The 25,957-nt window shown below is 53.5% G+C and overlaps 1 protein-coding gene across 23 annotated transcripts in view; it reads right to left on the bottom strand.

Annotated features, from left to right (window-relative positions):
* Positions 1–3,582: 3,582 nt before the first annotated feature.
* TLE3 (TLE family member 3, transcriptional corepressor) overlaps positions 3,583–25,957 on the bottom strand; it is a 46,550-nt gene continuing 24,175 nt past the window's right edge. For 5 of the 23 annotated variants that reach the window (XM_059658631.1, XM_059658674.1, XM_059658709.1 and 2 more), the window contains 14 exons: positions 19,788–19,992; positions 18,229–18,245; positions 14,106–14,225; positions 13,230–13,280; positions 12,424–12,576; positions 11,854–11,995; positions 11,167–11,366; positions 10,333–10,433; positions 9,316–9,565; positions 8,704–8,951; positions 8,148–8,295; positions 7,270–7,420; positions 6,342–6,418; positions 3,583–5,632 (listed from right to left, as the gene is read on the bottom strand). In XM_059658631.1, the coding sequence (XP_059514614.1) occupies positions 5,525–5,632; positions 6,342–6,418; positions 7,270–7,420; positions 8,148–8,295; positions 8,704–8,951; positions 9,316–9,565; positions 10,333–10,433; positions 11,167–11,366; positions 11,854–11,995; positions 12,424–12,576; positions 13,230–13,280; positions 14,106–14,225; positions 18,229–18,245; positions 19,788–19,992 (1,971 nt within the window). In that variant the 3' untranslated portion in view covers positions 3,583–5,524. Of the gene's footprint in view, positions 5,633–6,341; positions 6,419–7,269; positions 7,421–8,147; positions 8,358–8,703; positions 8,952–9,315; positions 9,566–10,332; positions 10,434–11,166; positions 11,367–11,853; positions 11,996–12,423; positions 12,577–13,229; positions 13,281–14,105; positions 14,226–18,228; positions 18,246–19,787; positions 19,993–25,957 lie in introns of those variants that run through there. The other 18 variants (XM_059658688.1, XM_059658707.1, XM_059658713.1 and 15 more) reach the window with 12 other exon arrangements.

Raw genomic sequence — 25,957 nt, 5'->3', positions numbered from 1 at the left:
GATCCTAATGATGCATCCAGTCCACCATTCATTTATCCAGCCAGCCAGCCAGCAGCAATATCATACATATGCTCTAAGCTGTATAAACTTGGGCTAGTTGAACTTCAGTTGCCTCATCTATAAAATGAGCATAATAGCATTGACTTCATAGCAGCAGTCACCAACCTTTCGGACCTTGTGGATCACCAGTGGTCCGTGGACCATCAGTTGGCAACTGCTGCTTCATAGAATAGTTATGAATATGGAATTAGAGAGTGCTTATGAAGCAATGACACATACTAATCACTCTGTTATTATTGCTTGTTATCTCCATCACACACTCACTGATTCATTCAACTAACATCACCTACTGTGTGCTAAGTCCTGGAGATACAAGACACAATTCCTGCTCTTGGCGGTCCCTGTCTGTTGGAGGGTCAAGTGGACATCAGATGAAAGGATGATGAATGAAACTAATAGTCACAATTCACCATGCTTAGTATGTGCTGTAGAGAGCACAAAGGAGACACACCCAACTCAGACTAGAGGAGTGGGGGGGGGGCACGGAGGAGGGGGGCAGAGAAGGCTTCCTGGAAGAGGTGACATTGAAGCTGAGTCCTGAAGTATGAGCAGGAGTTCAAAGAAGGCTGCAAGGCAATCCTGGCAGAAACATAAAATCAGGTTGTTTTTTATAGGGCATTGGAGATTTGTGGACTGGTGTGTGCAGTGAAGCAAGAGGTGAAGACTGACTCTAGAGGTGCAGGGCCCAGGCCTGGGGACAAGCTAAGGAGTGTAGGCACTGCTATGCAGAGGGCCAGTGAGGAGTTCTAAGCAGAGTGCTGAGGGCAGGTGTGCAGGTTATGAAGGTGCTGCATGAGTGGATGGGGAGCTTAGCTGGGGGGACTGACCATGTACAACAGCCCAGTGCACAGACCCCCAAGCTTTTGAATGGCAACTGTGTCAGGGGCTTAGATCCCTGAGGGGTCATCACAGGCATTCTCTTGGCCCTGGATTGCAGCCCGCCTTTCTCCTCCTCCCCATCCTCCTGCCTCTTCTGGCTCTGGCTGGAGCCCTGGCCTCTGCCCAGGTCCCTCCTCCTGAGTTTCACTATCCTGCTCAGTGCAGAATCCTAGCCTCGCTCCTGCGCTGGAGGAGGCTGGCCAGAGGCACCGGGAACTGGGAGTTGAGCAAGCTGGGTTGGAGCTAGGGCAGGAAAGGATGAGAACCACACAGGGTGGGGGTAGGAGAGAGGTACAGGTCGGGTCCTTTCCTCTTACCCAGGTCTTAGCACATGCTGTTCCTTCTGTCCAGAACACTTTCCCCACCACCCTTTGGCGCAGCAGCTCTCCATTCTTCAGGTCTGTTCAGCTCACACCTTCCAGGAACCCTTGCTCACTCTCCCCACCCAGGCTAATGTCTCAGCTATGTGCTGGGACATCTTCTGGTTTGTGCCATCACATAGCTCACGGAGTAGTGATTGCCAGTTGATGTGACTGCTCCTCCCAGCTGGTGAGAGCTCTGTGAGGGCAGGCATTGCCTCATTGATCTTTGCATCCCAGTACCTAGGCCCATGCCTGGCACATGCTAGACTTAGACTTCATAAATGTTGGCTGAATGGATAGGGGGATAGGATGGCCAGATAGATGGGCAGGTGGATAGATAGGCGATGGGGAGGTGGGGGAGGGCAGGAGGGAGAGAGGGTGAGAGGGAAGGAGGGAAGCAAAGGCAAGATGGGTGTGTGAGTTCTAGGATATTCTCGAGGAAGGAGGCTGGTTTCCATGACTTTCTTTGGCTGTCTCCTTCGGTGAGGAACTTCACCAGTTCTGTTGGAGAAGGGGCAGGAGGCCTCAACCCCCTGCAGTCCTGTCCACTGGGCAGCTCCCTCCTACCCTCCCCCACTCCCGAGTGTGATTTATAGTCTCAGCTCAGGCTATGTGACTCATGGTAAGTCACCTGCCTTTTCTAGGTCTTAACCATCCCATAAATCTGGGGCTCAGTATAGATGTCTCTTCAAATTGAACAGGCCCAATTTTGGTGCAATATTTAAAAATGCTTCATGTGTACCGCAATAGAGTACATTTTGTATCTCACACACACAAAAAATCAAATGGTGCCTAACCATGCAAATAAAAAAAAAGGTTGATCATGTTTTTTTGCTGTGCTTTATATTATAAATAGTGGTTTCAAATATGCTCTTGAAAAAAAATTTACACCCCATCATCACGAGATATTGGATGGCCAGTCTATAACATTTAGCCTTCTTGCTAAAGACCCTTCTACTCAGCAGCCACAGCTCTGTACCTCCAGACCTTCCCATAGACCCTACAATGACAGAACAGGCGGTTGAGGCACCAGCAGCTGAAGATGAAGGATGTCCCCAACACCACTTGCACTAGTCAAGGGGCTGTGTTGTCTCTCCCCGCCCTCCACTGTGAGCTTCTGTGGTGGAGACTGAATCTTGGTCACCTCCCATCCTGGACCATGCCCGGGAAATCTTGGTAGATGGCCTTTCAGAGAATACCTCCTCTTCTCAGAAATGGAGTAACTCTGGCCTTCACTCTCATTAGGACAAGCATTCGCTGACAGAGGTTTTCCTCTTCCACACACTGGGGCCAGCAAGCTCCGACTCCAACCCTATCTTGGCACCGGTGGGCAACCGCCAGGCCAGTCCTGGGCACACAGATTTCCTGGCTGGAGCCTGCCATCTCACCCTCTGCTGCAATGTATGGTTCTGGACGAATGAGTGTGGCCCAAAGAGATGCCGTTTTACGAGCATGTCAACCGAGAGCTGTAAGCTGAATTGCAGCTCAACCTCTCTACTAGTAAAAGCCAAGGGACATCCTCGCTCCAGCTGAACGACTGAGTGCAGCCCAGCTGTCCTTTCAGACTTAGAATTATCACTCCTTTAAAAAAATTTTTGTTCTTGTGTGCAATAACAGCAGGCAATTGTTTGTGCTGATGTATGACTTTGACAGAATAAGAAGTTTGAAACCTTTAGTCCACAGTTCTGGGAGACTTCGCCAATGGGGGCAGGAAATCCAAGAGCCTGGAAACTACCCCAGCCCGACCCCCTCCCTGGGTCACTGACGGCACTCCTTTCTGCCCCTTCTGCAAATCCCTCCAAAGCCTTTGTGACCAAGGGATTGAAGCCCCCCCCCCAAAAAAAAAACAAAAACAACAAACAACAAACACCTAAACTTAAGGTTTTAAAAAAAACGATCTAGGTTTTCAGGGTCCAGATGTTCGTGGACACTTTGCGATTTCAATTGCAGTTCGTATTTTTTCCAGCTTTGCACTGGCAGCTATAGAAGACTTTGGTGTAACCTACTATATATAGCCTTCCCCTCAGGGAACTTTGTCCTGCCCACCTGCCTGCAGGAAACCCCTGCTCCCACCCCACTCCCTGGGGCTTAGCCGGGGAGGGCGGGGATGTGGTGAAAGCACCCTCCTTCACCACCCTGCATAGTCAGCATGCAGACTCTGGAAGAAGAGCTCATGTTCACAATGACAAAGGCAATCACCCAGGATTCAAACTTGAGGGTGAGGGTGGAACTGTGAGTGTGTAGAGAGGTTGGGGGGCAATTAAAACGCAACAATAAAGCCAACCTTTAAATAGTAACTTTTAAAAATATAAAAACAGCTCATTACAATTACTTTTCATTTTCTTCTTTCTTCAGGAATCAACTTCTACCCTCACCCTCCCTTGTGGCTACAGCCTTAACAACAGTGGCAGATGAACATCTGAGACAGTCAGAGAGAGAGAGAGAGAGAGAAGAGAGAGAGAGAGAGAGAGAGAGAGAGAGAGAGAGAGAGAGAGAGAGAGAGAGGGAGGGAGAGAGAGAGAGAGAGAGAGAGAGAGAGAGAGAGACACACACAAACACATACCCCTGGCCACCTCTCCCCCAACCTCAGAAAGGTACAGGGTGCCTGGCCAGCCTCCATGGCCTCCTCATCATGTCAGGGGGGCTGCTGGCCCAGGAGCAAGATCACTGAATACGGGCAGTTTTCACCGAGCCCCTCCTTCCTTCTTAGCAGACAGAATCACACATTACAAAATAAGCCATAAAAATGCAGTATAAAAATTATCTTCCATACACTTATATCCATGGAGAGCCCACCACCAGGACTCAAAGGGCCTTTAGCTTTTCCTTAAAAGAAGAAGAAGAAAAAAAAAAAAGACCAAAAGAAAAAAAAAAGCCTAACTCCTCGGAACATTTTGGTACCAAAAAGTGTCACTTGCAGCTACTTGTAACCTGTTTGGGCTCAGAAGAGACTGAAAGCTGAAAAAGTCACCAGTGTGCCAGGACATCGGTGCCCCCACCTACCTCCTAGTGTCCTCAGCCCCTGCAGCCCTGCCAGACTCAATCCCGCAGATTAAATACACTTTCCCTTGTGGGCGGGGGAGGGAGGGATCACAGGCAGGAAAGGGGAGAAGGCATTTTATAAAAGGACATCACTTCTAATTCTTTATTCAAATTAAAAAAAAAAAAGCACCCACATCAGTTGCTATTTTTCTCTGGTAGCTCCCTGAGCTGAGTTGCTATGCTTTCCTCCAACTTTCTGTCCTTTTTAGGTTCTGTCTGCCGATTAAGAAGGGCTGGAGAGGGAGTCCTCTGAACTCCGTTTCCCAACATGACCAACTGTGCACCAAAGAGATGGAGGTGGGGAGAGTGAGGGAGCTAGTCAGAGCCCTGAGAGAGGGTGACCGAGGGCAAGAGGCAGGCAGCGCGGAGGCCACAGAAAAATCTGACGGGCGCTGCTGCCCTCAGCCCCGGCCGGGCCCACCTCAGGCACTGTCTGTCCTCTGTGTGGCATGGTCTTGACCCTCCTGGGACCATCCCAAGCCTCCTGGAGGCACCCTCATTCCAAGGGACCCGACTGGTCAGCCTGGTTACCAGTGCAGCTCCCTTTCTCCACCCCGGGACTTCTCTCCCCATTCCTCCCACTCCCTGACTCCCCTCCCAGGCGGGAACTAGAAACTTCTGTTAAAAAAAAAACAAACACAAACCACCACCACCATGAGTGGAGTACAAATACAGCAGGCGAAACACACGGCTAGCGTTTCTGGTGAGAAGGGGCCTCCTTCCCCACTGACCAGTCCGAGATAGGAGTCTGTTATTTACATTTTTCACAAATCTTGTGCGCTGCACAAGCGGGAAAATAAGATCCCCATCCCTGGCACAGGTATGTGGTCCACTCCAGTGTCCCCACCCCAGGGCAGGGGACGGGTCAAAAGAAAGGGGAAGGAAAGACAGAGATTCACGAGGGTGTCTTTGGGGAGCTGGAGCCGTGAGCCTCCGCATAAATCTATTAGTAGCATCTGCCAGCACGGTGAAGGGGAAGAGGAGAGAAATCCATTGGAGTCTGTGAGACACATCACCTCGGCCCGGAGTCGCACTGTGCCGGCGCCCGCCCAGCCTGCACAGCGCAGCCGGACGCTCGGCTGCTCCCGGGCCCCGCCATCCTGGGGGGCCCGCACCAGGATCTCCCTGTCACAGTTGAGTCTGTTTCTCCCAGAGTTTGACAGCCCTGTTAGAGTTCTTGTTTAGTAGATGACCTCATAAACCGTGGCCTTCTTGTCACCAGAGCCTGTTACAATATATTTGTCATCCGCCGAAATGTCACAACTCAAGACAGACGAGGATTCCTTAGACTGGAGGAGGAGAGGCAGGAAGGTGCAGGACGGAAAAAAAAGACAGGAGTCACTTTAGCTCCGCACCACTTCAATGATCCAGATTAAACCGCCCTCCCCTGCCCGGACCGCCAACCTGCAGTGCACACAGCGTGGCCCTCAAAGGCAGCCCAGGAGGTGCTTTCAGGTGGAGATGCCCTTCCACGGGCTCCCAGCCACTGCAGTGCCCACGGGGATCTTAGATGCCTGGCCCCAGATCTTGAAGGATCATAAAAAGCCTCCTCCCTCTCCCACCTCTTTCTGGACCCTTTCCTCCCGCCCCACCTCTCTCCTTACACTGAAAGGTTGAGATGAAATTCGACCTTCCTTGAATATCAGGTAACACTGCTCTGAAAAAAGCTGCCCTGTTCGCTCCACTGCCTCACACACCTCCTGAGTGCTCAGTGCACAGGCCAGAGCCAAGAGCATGCTTTCTCTCTGCTTGGCTCTGGAAATCCTACAAGAGCCCCACCTAAAAGCCCTCACCCTGAGGGGCCAGATGCCATTAGCAGCAGAGAGAGCCCTGCTGATGTGGCCACATCCTCGCTCGCTTCTGGAGACCCATTTGGGACCCCATCAGGGAGGGGCTGGAAGATGGTCCTGCTTCGGCTCCACCATCCCCACCCCCATCACCACAGCCTGGCCCCGACTCTGGGCAGAACCAAGAGGGCACTCGGCTGGCAGGCGGTACCTGGAATATGCTGGCTCCGTACGGTGTCCTCCAGGCGTTGAGGAGGTTGTCTTTCCCAGTGCTCACAAACCACTTGCCTGCAGGTGAGAGGAAAAGAGCGTCAGGGTGTGACCGGCTGCCTCCAAAGTAAGACCTAGCCCAGGTGTGGTGGCTGCCATGGAAACACGGTGTGAACCACTAACCAGTGCTCAGCCGACTTTCTGCTTTCAAGGGGCAGATACATAACAGACACATGGACACCCAGAGAATGCCTATCTTTGCAATCAAGGTGGAGGGTGGGCAGGGCTGATGAGATAAGGTAGGGTTTGCACAAAATGGAAGCAATGACACTCTCCCAAAACATTTTTTTAAAGCCACCAAGGTAGACTGATCCTTCTCACTGCTATTGGAAGATAGCAGGAGGTGCTGGAAAATGGCAAAGCCCCGAGTCTGCAGACCCAGCTGGGACAGAGGTCAGCAGGTGCCCTTACTCTGCCAGGGCACTGCCAGCATTAACACACCGTGCCCCCCAAAGCCATGTGGTGGGCGCCATGCCAATCCCAGGCCAGAGTAAGATGCATCTGAATCAGAGAGGAGGAGACGTGTCCTAGGCTGCTCAGCTAGTCAGTGGAGAAGCAGACATTCCACTCCAGGCCTCTGAGCCGTCAGAGGCTGCAGTCTTCACCGCCTGGAAGAACTGCCTAGAGGCACTGCCCACAGGGCTGGGAGCAGTTCCACTGCCCCCGGCCAGCAGCAACTGGCTCTGGCCTGGCGCCCAGAGAGCTCAGTACCCTGTGGCAGTATCTGCATCTGAGGGACAAGGATGGGGAGACACTGGTTGGGGTCAGGAGGCCTGGCTCCCATCAGGGCTCTGCTCCTAAACTTTGGGCCCCTCATCTATACACAGAGGGCAGGCCAGGCTGCTGGGACCCCGCTCCCCAGGGCTCACCGCAGTAGGCAAACTTGAGGGAGAGCACGCAGCTCTCGTGCAGGTGCAGCTGGTACTTGTCCGGCTTGGTGTGGTGCAACACCTCCACGTTGCTGCTCTCCATGCCCACGGCCAGCCACTCCCCAGTGGGGCAGTAACCCAGCGAGAAGATCTGCAGGGGAGGGACCAGATGAGCTCAGCCTCGCTGCTTTCCAGATCCCACCACTCCTACCCCATCACCTCCCCACTGCCCTTTGCAAAGCCAAGCCTTCCTCTCCCTCCGCCCAATAGCCAGGGGTATGGGATGTCATTTTTCATCCCCATTTTATAGGTGAGGAGGTTGAGGCTTAGAGAGGTGGCTGACTCTAGATAGTAAGTGGGAGAGCTAGGATTCAAACTCAGAGGTGGTACGATCTTCTGCTTTCAAAAAGGTACTCTCCATGACTTCTGCCTTTCCTTAAGAAAAAGTGAGCAAATCAAACACTAAAATATTAAATATGTGTGGCTAAAATATTAGAATGAGTAATAACAACAACAAAAAATCATAATACCTAGCATCTACAGAATGCTTCCTATGAGCCAGGCTAATGGCAAAGGCTTTTAGAGGGACCATTCCAGATACTCACACTAGATCTAGGAGGTAGCTACTATTATTCTCATCCCAGAAATGAGAAAAATGAGGCCAAAGTGCTCAACAGTGGAGGAGCTGGGAATCAAATCTAAGCAGTTGGGTCAAGTGTGGCCATTCCAAGGCCTTGCCAATTCTATTTCATAGCCACTTCCTCCGGGAAGCCTTGTCAGATGGCTCAGATTCGTCATGTGCAATGGCCACTCGTAAGGGCCCCTCCATCTGCTGACCGGCCCTCAGGGAGGGAAGGGGAGGAGTCTTGGCTGCTCACCTGAGAGGTGAAGTCATGCTGCTGCAGCTGCCGGCCCTCCCGAAGGTCCCAGGAGCGCACGGTGTTGTCCAGTCCCCCAGTCCACAGTTTGGTGCCGTCGTGGGAAATGTCTATGCAGCTGGCCCCATCTGTGTGGCCCTGGAACTGCCTATGAAGGCCAAGCAGGGAGGAGTGAACCTGGGGGACCACTGAATACCAAGCTGGCAGCCTCTGAGCAGAAGAGGAAACTGAGGCCCAGAAAAGGGTACACCATATGCCCATGGTCCCTTAGTGAGCTTACAGCAAAGCCAGGCCTCTCTCCCACTCCACTCAAGGGTCATGTCCAGGGGCAGGTATATAACAAAGGGACCTCCCTAGGTGGACACTATGTGTCTCCTCAATGTGCATTCTTAATCCCTCTCCTTACCCGACACGCATGACGAGGGGCTGAGGTCATACGCAAGCCGTATGGTAATGTGATAAACAAGGATGGCCAAGCTGGCTCTGAGCCAGCCCCCAGCAAGGTACTGAGACCCGGGGCGAGGTGACTTGCACAAGGTCCCTCCCACAGTCGCACCTGACGAGCGTCTGGTTGTGCAGGTCCCACACAGCAATGTTCCCATCGCTGCAGCAGGAAAAGCAGACTTTGGCATCGGGGCTGATGGCCAGGGCATAGCAGGCAGGGGCGGAGGACGTCAGCTCGGCCTTGATGCGGGGTGTGGGTGAGGCCAGGTCCCAGATGGTGAGTGTGCTGGCCTCGCCGCCCACGATGAGCGTGCGCCCGTCAGGGAGCAGCTTGCAGGAGCGGATGTAGTTGTCCCGGTTCTGGAGGAAGAAAGGACAGTGTTCAGCACTGCCTACCTGCCTTCCCAGGGACCAGGAGAGTCACATCCAGCACCTCCGGGCACCCCTGCCACCCCTGCTCACATCCCGCCCTTGTTCCTGGCAGCTGCCAGGCCATCTCCACTGCTCATTCACAGCCCTTCAATCTTTCACGGATTTTTTTACACACCCCAGGTCAGTATCATCTCTACCTAGACAGTAAAACCATGGATCAGGGAAGTCAGCCAGAGTGCCCAAAGTCACCCAGCCAATAAAGGGCTCAGACAGGTCAAGAGGGCTCCCCTGCTGGCCAGGCTACCCTGCTCTCCCATGCCAGTTAGAGGTGCCCACAGCCCAGAATCCTCACCAGGCAGTCCAGCTGGGAGATGGGGCTCTTGCTGCCTGGCTGGCTGATGTCCCAGATCTTCACACAACCCTTGCCACCCGTGTAGACGTGCCGCGTGGGGTTGCTGATGGTCACGGCACACACCACCTCCCCGTGGCTGAGCGTGTTGATCTGCCGAGCGTGCCTGGGGATGCCGGGGCCTGCCAGGGCATCATGGGGAAAGGGCACAGGCTGCATCTGCCCATCAGCACTCACATGGAAAGAGTAGGCTCTGAAAGGGCAAGAACTGTCACTCCTGCTGTCCCCAGTCCTCTCCCAGTCTCCCCAGGTCCTGCCCCGTTCCACCAGAACCACCCCAACTGGCCTCACTGCCTCCAGCTGCCCCCCAAATCTTAGGAAACCAGGTAACCCCAACCTTCTTGGCCAGGCTCCACCAGGGTGGGAACTGCTCAATATTCCAGCCTTGACTCTGCTCCTGCTTACACATCCTTGCTCCAAACCAGTTCACTAGCCCCACCTGTGCCTTGGAATGGCCTCTCCCACCACCTGTGACATCCCTAACACACCGACCGCCCCTAAAAATCCCCAGCAGAATGCCACCCCCTCCTTCAGGAGCCAGTGGTGTTGGGGGAGGGGATCTGTTTACATCCTCAAACAAACGGGAGAGTATACAGCAGAGCCAGTGTGTGAGCCAGTGTGGGCTGCCTGCTGTTTCAGGTACTGGGGATGCCAGCTGGGGGTGTTTCAAACAAGTAGAGCCCAACGGAGCCCCCAGGCCAACCGTGTCATTTGGTTAGAAGGCCCTAATGTCTGCCATATTCCTTCTCTCCCAGGCCAGTGAGCATACCTCAAAGCCCTCAGCAACTCCCCTTTCAGAGGGAACCCTGAGCTGACAGGCAGCTAATTCCTGGGGTTACCGTCTGGCCTAGAAGAACCTCGAAAGGGCAGGCTAACACCTTCTCAAGGGCGGTCCACCAGGGCGGGGGTGCTCTCCCCTGCCCTCCCCAGAAGCATGCAGTAAGTGCAGCCAGAGCTTACGGTTTTCCACCAGGAATGGAGGCGAGGCTGGAGGGCAGGCCTGTGGCCCGCATGGGGGGGTGAGGGTCAAAACCAACCTGTAAGGCAAGACAAGGCCAGCCCTTAGTGAGGGATACACCATACATCCCCCCACCCTGGCCGCCGCCTCCTCGGCTTCCTGGTCCTGCCTGCACATCACTGCTTCTTCAGAACCCGGAAGACAGACAAGCAGAGCAGAGCCCAGGAGGGCCAGCCCCTCACCCGGGACAACGGCAGGGAAGGGCTGACAGTCCGGATCTCCCAATGCTGACCCAGCACCCTCCCCACCTCCTGTCCCCCCTGCCCCACCAGGCAGCGGCCTCTGCCCCACTTCAGTCCCCAGTGTCTCAGTGGGCTCTCCTATACAGAGGAGGCCCCCACAGGTATAGGAGGTAAAGACAGAAACTGTCTCCTGAAAAAAGACCCCTCTCTCTACCAACCCAATCCAAACTGCTCATCAACACCAACAGACCATTCTCGGTGTCATGGGCAGCCCCATTTGCCAACCCCCGGCTCCCTGGAAGTCATCTGACTCATCTCGGGATCCCATCCCGTGGAGCCCCATTTCCCAGCAGAAAGGGCAGGCAGGGAGGCTGCCTCATGTGAGGGACATGGCAGCTGGTGGGCAAGCAGGGGGGTCTGGGGCTGCTGATCCCCAAAGGTGGTGTTTTCTTCTTCCTAATGAGCACTGTACCCCAAAGGCAGCTAGCTGTCTGGTCGTGAGACCCTTCTGGTATGCAGGAAGTGCCCCCCTAATCCTCACCAGCTCCCCACTCCTTGCTAGTCCCCAAAAAAGGAGCCAAAAAGTCTACGTACAGCTCCAAAGCTCACCATTGGCGATCGGCCATAGGCGGCAGCAGCGGCTGCAGCGGCCGCACTCATCTGGGGCGGGATGTTGTGGAGGCTGGCGTAGGCACTGGGGCTAGTGAGGGAGCCATTCATCTCGTGGTGGCTCATCATGGCAAAGGGCGCTGCGTAGGAGCTGGTGATGGAGATGGGCGTGCGCAGGGCCGAAGCTGCAAGGAGGCAGGCATCAGTGGGAAGTGGCCATCACGGGAAGTGGGCCCCACCCAGCAGCGATCCTGCCAGCACCCTAGAGCTGCCTGCCCCGGCAGTCCTCTCAGAGGAACCCACCTCACTGGGGTCCCACCTGCATAGCTTAAGAAGATTCAAGCGGAGAGAGGTCCCACCTTTTTTTTAGGGCAGGTCACGGAAGCCCAAAGAAGGGGTTGTTCAGAGCCTCACAGAACAGAGGCAGGAGCAAACCATGGGTGCCCCAACCTGTCTGAAGTTCCCTGCCCAGTGGCCCCAGGAAGCCCCATATCAGTGTTGAAGCACCAGCCTGTCTCCTCCTGAAACCCGACCAGGAAGCCTCCCAAAGACAGGCCCTGGAGAGCCTCAGCCCCAACACACTCCCTGGTCTCTGGCCCACCTGTGCAGCTCCAGCCCTGGCCTGGCAGACCCCTCCCTCAGCCACAGGTACCCCAGCCCTATCGTGCCTACCCATTATACCTATCGGGTCCATGCCCGGAGGTTTGCCTGGCATCGACCGGAGCCCTGGCGTCGTGCTAGTGCCTGGAGTCGGGGCATCGTTCCTCGGGGTTGGTGTGTTGGACTTGAGGCCAGGAGTGGAGGATTTGTCATTCTAAAAAGGGAAGATGCAGAGACCAAGGGAAACCATGACGCTCTTTATCCCAAGTGCCGAGCACTCGGAGCCACAGTGCCTCGTGCTGGTCACCACATGAAGAATGGGGACAGCCCTCGCCCCTGCCCCCCAGCCCAGCCCAGTTTTGAATCTTCTGCCCCAACAGCCACTCATTCTTGCCCAACCTTGTTTAGCTGAGGCCATGGTGACTTTCCCACTTTGTAGATGCAGCAACCAAGGCTTAGAAACATTACGTAGCTAGCACAGGCCAAGCAGTAAAACCGGCATTTGAACCTGGGCAAAGCCCAACCTATTTGTTTTACTCCATCCCTCTGCCCTCTGGTCAGCATCCCTACAGCTCCAGTCTCTTTTCCAACGTTTCCCCTCCACCCCGACCCTCCGCAGCACCAAGGGCAGACCCCACATACATGACCAAGGTCTTTGGTCTTGGAGGAAGGTGTGCTGCTGGAGGAGGCCACCGAGGCGGGGCTGGTGGGGGCATCCTTTTTCAGGCCACGGGCTTTGTCCAGCCCATTTTCAGGAGGGGAGTGTGCTGGGCTGACCCGAGGTGTTGCTGGGTCCTAAAAACACAAGTGATGCACAACTGTACTCAAAGCAGCAACCAGCCTAGACTCTTTCCTGTGCTGGGATGGAAGGGAGTGGGCATGGGTGATAGGAAAAGGAGCTTGGCTGAGAGCCTGGGGACCCCAAAGTGGGGGTAACTAGTTCTTAATTATCTAGTCTGATCCCTTCGACTCCCAGGTGGGGAGACTGGGGCCTGGGTGGGGATGGGGTGACCTGCCCAAATCACACACAGTTCAGGACTCAGATCTGAGCAGCTGGGCCTCTTGGCCTTGGGTGGATCTGCTCCAGCTCCTCCTCCTGGCTGAGGCTGACCCAGGGGTCACAACCCCACCTCCAGACCCCAGGGTGGTGGGCAGAACACAGCTGACCTGGAGGCCGTGAGGAACCAGCCCTGGCCCTAATCTGGGATCTCTTGGGGGAGTTCTGTGAGGACCTGTCCTGGGAAACCTGCAGTGCCCATGAAGGCCCAGCCACCAAAGCCCTGCTCTGCTCCTCCCCACCAGCCTGATGCCCCAATTGCAGAGGCCTCCTCGCGCTCCACGGCTGCCAGTATGTTGGCACAGTAGCTGAGACAAAGAGCACCCACCAGGCAGGAACACTCTCACACGCCCAAGCCGAGAGCCGCCCTGCAGTCCAGGCCTGCCCTTACCTCATTGGAAACATCCACCACTAGATCATCACTCTTGTCCCCATCACTGTCCTGCACCGAGAGAGAAGCCAGTAAGAGGCCACACCCTCCCCACCCCACACCATCCCCACCCTGCTTCCACCAGCCGGATCTGAACCCAGGCCAAACGAGAAGTCCACCAAAGGCGGCCCTCCTCCTCACTGTACTCTAGCCTGGCCCCCAGCCCTGGGGTCATTCTGCTCCCACACCCACTGGCAGCCACTCCGACAGCTGGCCCGTTATATTTCTAAGCCCCTGTAACTTGTCTCTTTGAAGCCAGACACTACTTTCCAGTGGGTTTATATCTGCCATCATTTACAAGGAAGTGAACTGGTCTCACTTCACCATTTCCACACTCTGTGTGGGAGGGAAGATGAGCCACAGCGCCCAGAAATGCAGCTGAGGCTTCGGCTGTGCAACGTGTCCAAAGCCACAGAGCAGCCAAGTGGCTAAAGAGGCCTTGGCGCAAGACCACCAGGCCCCAGCATAGCATCGGCCTTCCCTCTGTGCCAGCTCTCACCCCTGCACACTGCACAGCCTGCAGAGCAGACACCACGGTCAGGCTGTAGGGTCAAACTGTGAGCAACACAGATGGGCACTCCAGGAGGGCCTGATGGCAGCCGGGGTTGCTGGCCTGTCCCTGAGAGATGCCCTCAGTTCTCCCCAAACTACGGTGCCCGCCGCCCTCCGCCCACCTCCCCCAGGCCACCACCTATCCTTGGTGGGACCCTCTCCTGCCCTTGGCCCCACTTACTAGTATGTCTTTCTGACTCACCCACAACAGGTCCTGTGGGTTCTCCCACACCCCAGCCTGCCCACCACAAGGCCCAGCAGTGCCCACCACATCCTCAGACATACGTATCGGCTCAGGCTGTCCTTGTCCTCGGCCTTCCGCTTCTTGGCTTCCATACTGTAGTCTGCAGAGCCCCGATGCTTCTCGCTGACCCGCAGGCTTTCCGAGGGCGACACTGAGTTATTCTGGAAGCAGGAAGGAGGTTCGGTGTGATCATTTCACACACACAGTCCCAGCTAACTAAGTGCGCTAACTCAGGAGGTCAGTGCACGTGTCCTTCATGTCCGGAAGGTCACAGCTGCATCAGCCCCTCACCAGGAAAGCCTTCCTGACTCCAGAGACCAGGTCCCCCTGAGAGAGGCTCTGGGAGCATCACAATTCGCTTTTGTCGCTGAGCCGCTGCTACTAAGTAATTAACCTTGCCATTAGCCCTGTGCCCTCTGGCCCATGAGACTGTGCGCTCCTGCAGGGCGGCAGTCCCCCTGCCGCCTCTCTCATGCCTGTCACGCGTATTTGTTCCAAGAAGGGATAAGCAAAACTTGCACCAAGTCCTGAAAGATGGATCTGAGCCGACAAACTGGAACCATGTGCAAATCTTCCTCTGCTGACCCGACAGGAATGACTGCTGCCAACAGGCTTTCTAAGTGGAGGCGCAGCTTTAGAGAAATACCAGGATTCCAAAGAGACAGAAATGCAGCGTCTTCCCTCCGAGAGATGGGAAAAGGGCATCAGGGAGGCGGCAGTCCTCCCTGTTCCTGTCACAATGGGAAAGCAGCGGGAAGCGTGCCCAAGGCCGCTGGCAGGAGGCAACATGAAGGAAAGCCAAGTTCCTCCGGCCTGGACCTGATGCGCTCTCCCTTAAATATAAAGCAAGCAGGGACAAGACCACTTTGGAACTCGAGGCCTGGGGGTGGCAAAGATGGGCCTACAGCTGAGGCAGCCTGGAAACAACGCTCTCCGGAAGGTGAGCGCCACCCTCAGAGGAGGACCTGTGGGCTCCCCGGGGTGACGGCGGCAGGAACGCACCATGTGGCTGTCAGCACCAGGCTGGGACCTAGGGAGGGGCACCTGCCGGCAAACCTCTGTGCCCAGAGAATAAAGTCAGAACCAATGTCCCCCTTGGGGCGGCTGGTTAGGTTTACTCTGGTCTGAGAGCCAAATCCCTAACCTTCCCTCACTTTCTCATTACCCACCCCTGTTCTGAGTACCCAGGGGGAGGGAGTGCCCAGGATGGAGGAAGAGGCTGCCTTCCGGGAGCTTCCAGTCCAGCCAGAGAGAAGGGAAAGGCCAAGCCATCAACATCCACGCAGTGCAGAGGTGTGTGATGAGGACACACGGGGACGCAGAGGGACGTCTGTACACAAGAGGGCATCAAAGGGCAGGTGGGATGAGCCTACACCTCTGTTTTCCCACTTTCCTGGGGGTTAGCGCCGGCGTTTGGGGGAATGGTGTGGAAACCAGCTGCAAACTTAATTTCCTTTGCTAAGCTGGTTTCTGGGCATCCCTTCCCTGCCAAGTTTCTGCCTAAAGCAAATTAAAATGGCAGAGTTATCAAGCCTTGAAGAAAAAAATGGAAGTTATAATGGAACTGCAGTTCAACCTTCCCCACAGCCCTGCGAGTGACGTCGATGTGCGCACAGCCGCAATTCAATTAGCTGCTGCAAGCCTGGCAGAAAAATCACCGTCATTTCATTTCCCTTCCTCCAACGGTGGCCGCCCCACGCTAAGCAGAAATGCTTCCAGGCCCTATCCTTGCAGGCGGGCAGGGAGGAGGGGGCGTGTGGCAGCTCGTGTTTCTCCGTGCGCCCCAGAGCGCAGCTCAGAGCACAGCGAGCTCTTTCTTCTCATGCAGTCAGGCTGAAAACCCTGCTGCTACCGGAGAGTCATGTCAGGCATTTAGCGGCATCGATCCAGCCCGCCTCTGGCTGGCAGGCGGCCAAAAAACTAAGTATTTTTTATTGCTTCGGCTAGGCAAGGAAATATGAATGAAGCTACCTCTAATTGGACTCTAGACTAACCCCTCTGGGACAGCTTCCAGCCCGTCCAGCCATTCCCCCCTCCCACCCCGACAAAGCCTTGTCCTTCCGGCCGTGGGCCACATCTGTTGACAACCTGGTTTCCAAAGGGCTGATTGCTTCAGTCTACACCCCCTCCAACACCATCCCCACATGCACACAGCCCTACTGCCTCTCCCAAGCTGCCCATCCCGCCCCCAGATGGCATCTTGACTCATTCCCACTGGACTCTCCAGGGGCCCGAGCCTGCCCCGCTGCTTTGTACATCTGATGTGCATGGATATGGGAGAGTGACAGCGAGTGAGCAGCTTAGCTCCTGAGGGTTCCCTGGGGGTTTCTTGTAGCAGAAAGCTTTCATAAGCTGGGGCACAAAGCCAAGAGCAAATAGCTATGAGGATGAGGGCGATGCGAAGACAGGGAGGGTTTTGGGCTTCAATGACCCATTTTGTTCTGCAACAGGTCCATTAACCAGGTCAGGTCTGGGACCCTGGATTCTGTTCTGAGGGGTGGGGTCTGCCTAACTAAGCTGAGAGGCTGGCTGGGCAGGAGTATGTCCATCTATCTTCTATACTAATAAAAGGGTAATATGCTAATTAGACTGGACATCCTTCCAGACAAAGCCATGGTGGAGGGTGCCGAGGCAGAGGTGGTTAGGGGAGATCAGGCCAGCAGGAGAGAGCAATTAGGGCAGTTAGGGGGATCAGGCCAGCAGGGGAGAGCAATTAGGGCAGTTAGGGGGATCAGGCCGGCAGGCAGAGGCAGTTAGGGGCAATTAGGCAGGCAGGGGTCCCGTATTGGAGAGGGTGCAGGCTGGGCTGAGGGGACCCCCCCAATCCCTGCTGTACACAGATTTTGTGCACCAGGCCTCTAGTGTTAGAGATAAAGAAACTGAGACTGGGAGAGGCCAAGAGAGTCAGCCAATGTCCCGTGAAGCCAGGACCAGACCTAAGCTTTGAGGGGTCCAGTCTCGGCCTTCTCCTATTGAGGCAAGCCACTTCTCCAAACGCCACCTTCTGAGAACCAACACTAAAACCATCAGAATGAATTTTCAACTTCAGTTATTTCTTTTCTTATGTAGTGAGCCCCTCCCGGGCCCCCATGTGGATCTGGATTTCTGAGCATGAGGACCAGTCCAAAGGGGACACGAGCACTGCTGCTCAGAGGGGCTCACACTCAGCCTGGGCAGTGGCTGCGAAGGGGAGGTGGGTCGGGATGGTTAGTTAACTGCCTGACCGTCCAAGTCCTACTTAACACAAGGTAACAAAGCTCTCCTAGCAGATTAGGTGGCCCCGGATACAAGGACAGCGATGAGGAACAAAATGCCTTTGCTAATCGCTGGAGGATATTTTTTATCCAGACTCCACTGTGCTTATTCAGAAGGCTTATTCACTTGAAACAGAACCTCTGAGCCTCAGTGTGATCAGAAAGATTTACAACAAATCTCAGAGCTGGCAGATGTGCAGGCAGCCTGGCCTTAATGTTCACTTCCTAGCAGTTTCTTAAACCCAGAACAGAGAGAAACCTCAGAACATGAGGAGGCAGGATCATATGGGGGCAGCCAACCTGGGGGGTGGCGAAGCACCCCCACCCAGGACGTGAGACACGTAGGTCCTAAGCCAGTGATGGCGAACCTTTTGAGCTCGGCGTGTCAGCATTTTGTAAGACCCTAACTTAACTCTGGTGCCGTGTCACATATAGACATTTTTTGATCTTTGCAACCATAGTAAAACAAAGACTTAATATTTTTGATATTTATTTTATATGTTTAAATGCCATTTAACAAAGAAAAATCAACCAAAAAAGTGAGTTCGTGTGTCACCTCTGACACGCATGTCATAGGTTCGCCATCACTGCCCTAAGGCCTGGATCAGCCCAGAGACTCCACAGAGCCCCTAGGAGGCCCCAGTGCCGGCCAGCAGACCTCTCTGGTTAACCACTTCTCCTGTAAAGGGAGTTAGAGCTCATTTAGCCAGAGCACTTTATTTGACAAATGATGGACCAAAAGCCTGGAGATGAAGGCTTCCCCAACTGAAGGTCACTCTCAACAGGTGACAACAACTCCCATTTCCTGACAACACTCCCCCCCCCCCCCCCGCCCACCACCAGAAAAGCACCTGGTGCCCTCCTCCCGCCCCCAAACACACCCAATTGGTTCCGGAGTGCTGACACTTACCGCACTGGATTCTCTCTCTTTGGGAACCGAAGGCCAGGACAGGAGGAGGGTCAGGGCCCCAAAACAAAAAAAGAAAGAAAAAAGGTCAGTCTCAATGTTTTCAAGCAAGCAGCAGTGCTGGCCTCACTGTGGGTCAGCCAAGGCAGGGCTTTAGGGGACGTTGCTCAGTTTGGAAATGAATTGCCCCAATTCTAACACTTCCCCCGGCCACCAGTCCTGGGCAGCCTGTGTGGCCTGGCTCTCTCAGACATGCCAAGGAGGACACCACAGCTACTAGTCAGCAATTTTTAAGCCATAAGCTTGGGAAGGATCATGCTATGGAAAATATCCATAGGATCTGGGATTGAGAACATTACTGCTTTTTTTAAAAAAAGAAATTGTGAGAATGGTGTTGTTTGTTGTTTAATTAACACCATTCTCTGTCTCTTTTCCCAGAAGCCCCTGGAAGCAGAGGCCTCTGATTACTTAACCAGTCGGGCACTAGCACCCTAACTGTCCTGCCTGCTGGGGGGGAGTCCCATCCTACTGCAGGGAAGAGATGTAAGACTCTGGCTCCCATAGCCTGGTGCCACCTTGGGGCCCCATCCTGGGCAGGATGATGACACTCCAAGCCCCTAGTGCCCAAGAATGTGGTGCCCAGGGGGCTCGGAAGGTGCCAGCTGTGTGCCTTGGCAAACATCTAAGGGCAGATGAAATCATCCCGCTGGATACTTTGAATTGGCATTATGTTATATGCCAGTTATATCTCAATAAAGCTCGAAAGACCACCTCAGGGCAGAGCACACAGGTGGCGGTTTTTGAAAAGGGTCTCCCAGGAAGCCGGCCCCTTCCTTTCCCATTCAAACTGAGTCCTCCTGAGGGCCTGCCCTGTGCAGCTTCCTGGGTCCTCATGTAAGGACCCAGGGAAGGGTGGGGGCAGGTCCTCATTGCAAGTCTTCCCAAGCACCGTCTGCAGTAGTGTGGTGGCAACCTCTGCCTAAAGACAGTCAGCTCACAAGTCTTTACGTGAGTGCTGACTGCGTGCCGTTTCCAAGGCACCTGCGTGGGTGAGACACACGTTCAGTTCAATACCCCTGCCCTCAGAGGACCGATAATCCTGGAGGACAAACGCTTTCCAGGGGTAGGATACAAGAGGACAGTAACAAAGGCTCAGTTCTTGGGACTCTACCTCTTAAACTCTTATGTGAATTTGCAAAAGACCCCAGCCTGGCCAGGAAGGCATCCTGAAGGCGTGGGACTGAGGCCGGCCCTTAAGACTAGGCACGGTGTCTAGGAAGATAGGAGTGGAGGGCACTCTAGGATGAATGAACAAGGTGTCTTCCAAGGCAGAGAATCCGGTATACATTGGGGACTGGGGGGATGGGCGGGATTGGCATGGGTGACGGGCCTCTTGTTCTCACCCACCAGGAATTCAAGAGACAGCTCCAAAGCTTTTGCTAACTCCTGATCCTAGGGGGACAGCATTTGCTGTGTCCACTTATAGTGGGGCCTACCGGACCTCTGCCCCAGCCCAGCCCTGCCCTCTGCCCTCTGCCCCCAGCCCCAGATCTAGGCCGCACCTCTGTGGTCCAGCTCATGGTGGTTCTTCTCGTCCTTCACTGTCATGTGGGCCTGGCTGCCCAGGGCTCCGAGTGCCAGCAACCCCGAGCTGCTCCCTGTCACCGGGGGTATCCCTGGAGGCTGGAGGCCTGATGGGTGGGGTGGCAACTGGACCGGGGGGCCATGCGTGGCATGGGAGAGGTGCTGCGCCTGGAGCTGCTGTTGCTGCAACGAAGTTGGTGGTGAGCACAGCTGAGCAGAAAAGGGCCGGGGAAGCCACAGGCTTCCTTCATGTGGCAGCAGGGGGAAAGGCCCCTCAAAACCTTTGTCCCCAGCTCAGTCCACATGCTGTATTGCTAAAGGAAGTCTGTTAATGGACTGCAATTTAGATCCAAGATTTATGTCTTCAAAGACTCCACCTATCCCCCCACCCAATTCAGGATAAAACTTCTCCACGTTTAAAAGTCAAAGATAAATAAAGCATGCATTTAAAATCCAGCCATCGGGGCTCCCTCTCAATGGAGGGGATCCATTTCTAAGCTCCTGGTAGTTCATGTTTGTTCACGCTTACATGCCTTCAACATTAGCAGCCAGCACCCCCCGCCCTGAGCCCTTATCACAGGGAAGGCTCCCCTAACACTGAGGCACTCCAGGCCTGCCTTGGAGCGAGGGCTGGCTCCAGCAGCCAAGTCCAAGATCAAAAGGAGGCCGAGGCTGTGAAATGAGAGCTAATGTCACTGGACATCAGAGTGAAGAAGAGGGTAACAAGAGTGGAGTCTTCCCTGGCTGGGTCACTCAGTGGTTAGAGCAGTCCTGCTATGCCAAGGCTGTGGGTTCGATCCCCAGTCAGAACACATACAAGAATTAACTAAGTGCAGCAACACATCTATGTCTCTCTCTCAAATCAATAAACAACGAAGAAAACAGTGGACTCTTTAGAACCAGTGCAGGATGCAAACCCCAGCTCTGGCACTTCTTAGCGCGTGACCTCAGGCTGGTTACTCATTAAGTGAGCTCATAGCAGTAGCTAACATTTACCAGAGGGCTTACAATATCTCCCCTCTGTTCTAAACCTTGATCTGATTAACTCAGCATTATCAACAACAGCAACGATAACAGTCCCTAGCAAAGGAGTTTGGCTCCCTGCTCCAGACACCATACCACTTCCCAGCACTAGCCTCCGGGTCCTCTCTTCCCTGCTCCGCCCTCCCACACCCAAGGGATTGGCTTACGGCAGTGATGGCGAACCTTTTGAGCTCAGAGTGTCAGCATTTTGAAAAACCCTAACTTAACTCTGGTGCCATGTCACATATAGAAATTTTTTGATATTTGCAACCATAGTAAAACAAAGACTTATATTTTTGATATTTATTTTATATATTTAAATGCCACTTAACAAAGAAAAACCAAAAAAATGAGTTCGTGTGTCACCTCTGACACGCATGTCATAGGTTCGCCATCACTGGCTTAGGGCAGCCTTAGATCTCTCCCCTGCAGCCAGGACAAAATGCCCTTTGTCTTAACATTCCTAGGCTGGGGCCTTGGATGTGCTGGTACCCACCTGTACATACATCTTTCCTCTCAACTAGCACAAGAGGAGGGAACCAACATTAATGAATGCCTGGGCATTTCCAGTATTATCTCTGACCCTTCCATTCACCTGGCAAAGGAGAGGTTGTGCCCATTTTACAGATGAATAACTGACGCTTGAGGGGGTAGGGGGAGTAGCCAGTAACTAGCAAAGTCCCATCTCTAGTAAGTGGAATCTGGGCTCAAATCTATCAGTCACCAACCTCATCCAGAGAATATTCCTAAGAAGGACCCCAAAGTAAGAAGGGCTCTTTGGGGGTGTGGGGGGACAAAGAGCCAAAGTCTGATAAGCGTGCGTGTCAATGTTAACTGTGGCTTTGGGGCCACTGCTGACCCATGGCAACACCCAGTAAAGGCCCACAGTTCTGATTGGAGGTAAGGCTCCAAGAGGCATATTTGAGGTCAGAAGTTACCTATCCCGCTCTCCCACAGTTAAGCTGTAAACTGCCAACCTGGCCCACCCCAAAGTTAATGGCAATCACAGTACCACCGCACTCTTGGCCCAGAGAGCTCGTTTCTCAGCTCTGGGAGAAAGGCGGGGACTTGCAGCCAAGACCCGGGACATCTGTTGCTGGGCAGTTTACAGAAGCTGCTGTTGGGCACTGGTCCCAGTGTGACCTGACCCCAGCTCTGTCCCCAAGATGCCCAAGCAGGAACCAAGTGCAGGGACTGAGGAGCTGGAGTCACAGGAACCCAGTGCAGAGATCCAACCCACCGGCTGGACTCAGCTTTCTGGGACTGGAGCTTAGAGCTGAGGTCCCCCACCTTTTCTGTGTCAAGAAAATGTAATTTTTTTATCTAATTACAAAAGTAATACATGCTCAATGTCAGAAATATCACAAATAAGTAGAGATTTACAATTTTTTCCAAAAATCTTATCCTTTAATCCCACTCCCTGGAACATCGACTGTTCATCTGTTTAGATTTTCCTTTATGAAAATCCATAAATTTCAAATGTATTTCTATACAAATAGGCTCTTGTTAATATTATTGTTATACAATTGGATTTTAATTTAGAGGGTTACAAACAAATCAATATTTCCTTTTTAATGGCTGCATAGTATTCCCTGGTGTGGTTGAACCATTCAACTTTTCTTTTTTTTAATCCTCACCTGAGGATATTTTTTTCATTAAGAGACAAATTGATCGATTAGTAGCCTCCCACACTCACCCTGACTGGGGGCCAGAGATTGAACCCTCGACCTTCCATCTATATTCTAACCACTGAGCTAAATTGGCCAGGGCTGGACCATTCCACTTTATCTAGATGCCAAGTTTTAAAATGAGTCTCTGCTGGAGGCCCTATGGTTTTAGACCAGTTGCTGGTAGGCTCTCCAATACTACTACAGTTAACTATTCAGTAAAATTCCAGAAAGCAAAAATGGAGGTATTTAGTCTAGTCTTTACTGTGTATGGCCAATAAGATCACTGGAGGGAGAAGGGAAAGAGGAAGGGAGGATATCCTGGCTTCAAAGAAGTAGCTCTGCTGCCTGGGAACAGGGCTAACTCCTCCATTAGCAATTCTGTGTCTACAGAAAGAGCTTATTGAAGATTGGTAGCCATGGAGACACCCTGATTCTTACCTTACCAAGTAAGGTCTGCCCTGGGACCCAACCTTCTAGGCTCATCTTTCAAATGCCACCCCCTCTAGAAGCTCCCATCCTCCTGGTCAGCTTCTCCCTTCTAAGAGTTCTAACAGCTCAGACTTGAAATCAGGCAGACTAAGGTGGACAGCCAGATGTCCTTTACCAGTTGAGACCTTAGATGAGTCAGCGGACCTCTCTGGGCTCAATTTCCTCATCCGTGAAATGGGAATCAGAATGCAACCCATTTCTTCAGGTTGTGCAAGGATCACATGCTTTGCTACATGTCAAGGCAAAGCAGGTGCTCAGTTAATATTAGCAAAATCTATGACTGGACTGCAAATATAACTATGTCTTTCATCTTTATATGATGCTTGGGAACTTGTGGCTTCCAGAAAAACAGAGACCTTGTTTTATCTGTCCCAGCACCTCCAATGTGGTGCCTGACGTGTTTGCCGGGAAAAGGTAAACATGGAGAGAGAGGGGCTGGGAAGTAAGACAGCACAGTGGCTCTGCCCGAGAGTGACCATCCACACCTCCCACATCCACGCCTCCTCTCCGAGGCCCATTTAGATGCAGCTCGAACTGTTATTTGGGACAAGGAGCATCAGTGTGGCTTCCTGCTTCCTTCCCTGAAACATGAACCAGTGAACCAGCATCAGAAACTTGGAAAACAGAGGCTTGCAAAGCTGTTGCACTTCCAAGACTGAGGGGTGGTTTCTGCCGTTAGCATGTCAAGCACAGGTCTTCTTTACAACGGAGGAAAGGAAACTTCCATGGTGCCATGTACTTCTCATCTTCAAGTACCGGAGTCCCCCCCTGCACAGCCAGAAGGTCTCCTCTGAGCGACCTGAAGGCAGTCAAGAGTGGCCCGACAGGCTCCAGGAGACAGGAACAGAAGAGGCAGCCTCCGAGGCTTCCTTCTCAGGGTGGGGGCAGAGGCCAAGGGCTGGTTGGGCACAGGTCTTCGTTACAACACAGTGAAACAAAGTTTTCTCCCTAGTGGGGCAGGGGGAGCCAGCTGGCAATTGACGATCCGTGCATCTCACCACCCCCATGTCACAGCCCAGCCCCTCTGCAGGCAGGCAAGCAGGCAGGCAGGGCACGGCCCTCCTCAGGCTGCATTTCTACCCCCTGTGACATCCCTGACTTCAGAGGACAATGTGCCAAAACACAGTAACATGTGAGTGAGAGGATGACCATATTTTCAATTGGGGAAAAAGGAATCAAGTCCATAGTCTGAGGAGGGCCCTGAGCTGACAGCTTTGCAGCAGCCTGACTCCGGTTTCCACTATTCCTTCTCACTCTAGGACTCCTCCATCCATGATGTGAAAGGAAGTCAACCACCCGCCCGCCCCGCTCCACCTCCAACCCCAGAAGAGGGGCTAGGAAACTGGACCAAGCCCACCCACGAATGTTCTTCCTGCCTCTTTACCATTTCATACCAGAACACAAGCATGCCCAAGAAGGTGTCCTATGGGGCTTTCGTGTGTCCCCATCCTCCACACGTGTGCCAAGTGCCTGTGCCCTGGGCTCAGGAGGTACGGCCACTTACAGGCGAGGCCATTGGGAAGACTGTTTGTAGAGTATATGTAATTGGATTAAGCAGATCATGCTCTATGTTTCTGTGAGCTCATTTAATGCTTCACTCCTCAGGTTCACGATCTGGGCTAAACTTAGTGAAGTCCTGTGTTCTCTAAATGCTTCCAGAGCCACGACCCACTGAAGATGCCCACCAAAGCAAGCACAGAGTCCTCACTGTAAAAAATGAACACTTCCTGCCCTTTAAGGAGAGGGGGAGCAGCCCCACGCCTCTACTCGTTCCTTTGCTTCTCATGGCTGGTGGACCCATAGCTGGTGGGGATCACAACAACCCTTCTGATCCCCAGTTCAGAGATGGGGTCAGGGTCAGAGAGGCTAAGGGCCTCTGCCAGAAACAACCAGAGCCAGGACTCAACCCCAACATTACTTGTGTCCACCATGGCTGCCTGGCTGAAAGAAACGATGCATTCTAAGGCCTACTCTCTTGCCACCCTTCTTCCTCCTGTAAAATTCAATCAACTGCCCAGCTGGTGTGGCTCGGGGGTTGAGCGTTGACCTATGAACCATGAGGTCACGGTTCGATTCCAAGTCAGGGCACATGCCCAGGTTGTGGGCTCCATCCCCAGAAGGGGGCATGCAGGAGGCAGCCAAACAATGATTCTCTCTCATCATTGATGCTTCTCTCTCTCTTCCTCTCTGAAATCAAGGAAAATACATTTTAAAAAATTCAATCAACAGAATCCAGCTCAACGACATCCTGGAGTGAATGCAAGAACCTAAGGTATGGCTTCACCACTCTAGATAAATACAAACTCCCTCTTTCTCCTCCTCACCCTCCCCCCCCCCCCACACACACACTTTAATAAAGTACATGTAACAGTAGGGGGTCTGTAGGAACTGGGTCCTGCCAGGCCCCGACTAGCAGAGATATCTTCCAGCCTGTCTTTCCTAGATGGACACGAGTTCCCTGTGGCCTCACAGGGGAGTAGGTGGGCTGGGCCCGCGAGCCTGAGCTCCCTGGACCAGCCCCCCTGTCTCCTCTCCTCTCACACTAATCTGATGCTGGATCCTGGCCCTTCTTACCAGGAAAGGGAGACCCTAGAGCAGGGGTGGGGAACCTTTTTTCTGCCAAGGGCCATTTGGATATTTGTAACATCAGTCATGGACCATACAAAATTATCAACTTAAACATTAGCCTGCTATATTTAGTCAAACATTTAATTAACTCACCCCTAATGCCTTGGCAGGGCCAGAACAAATGCTTTCTCAGGTCTTTTACAGTCTGCAGGCTGGACGTTCCCCACCGCCCTAGAGGTATCTCAATTCACGCAGTAAGTATTCCATTAGCTACAGGCATGCCCACGCCAGACATACCTAACTTATCTCTCACCTCTCTCTGAGCTGAGCCAAGACATGGCCCCAGAATCCTTTAACTCCATGCCCAAGAGAGCCCTAAACTACTGACTGAAGCAGGA

Source organism: Myotis daubentonii, chromosome 1 (genome assembly GCF_963259705.1).
Source record: "Myotis daubentonii chromosome 1, mMyoDau2.1, whole genome shotgun sequence".
Classification (NCBI taxonomy): domain Eukaryota; kingdom Metazoa; phylum Chordata; class Mammalia; order Chiroptera; family Vespertilionidae; genus Myotis; species Myotis daubentonii.
This window is presented reverse-complemented; position numbering and strand designations above follow the sequence as displayed.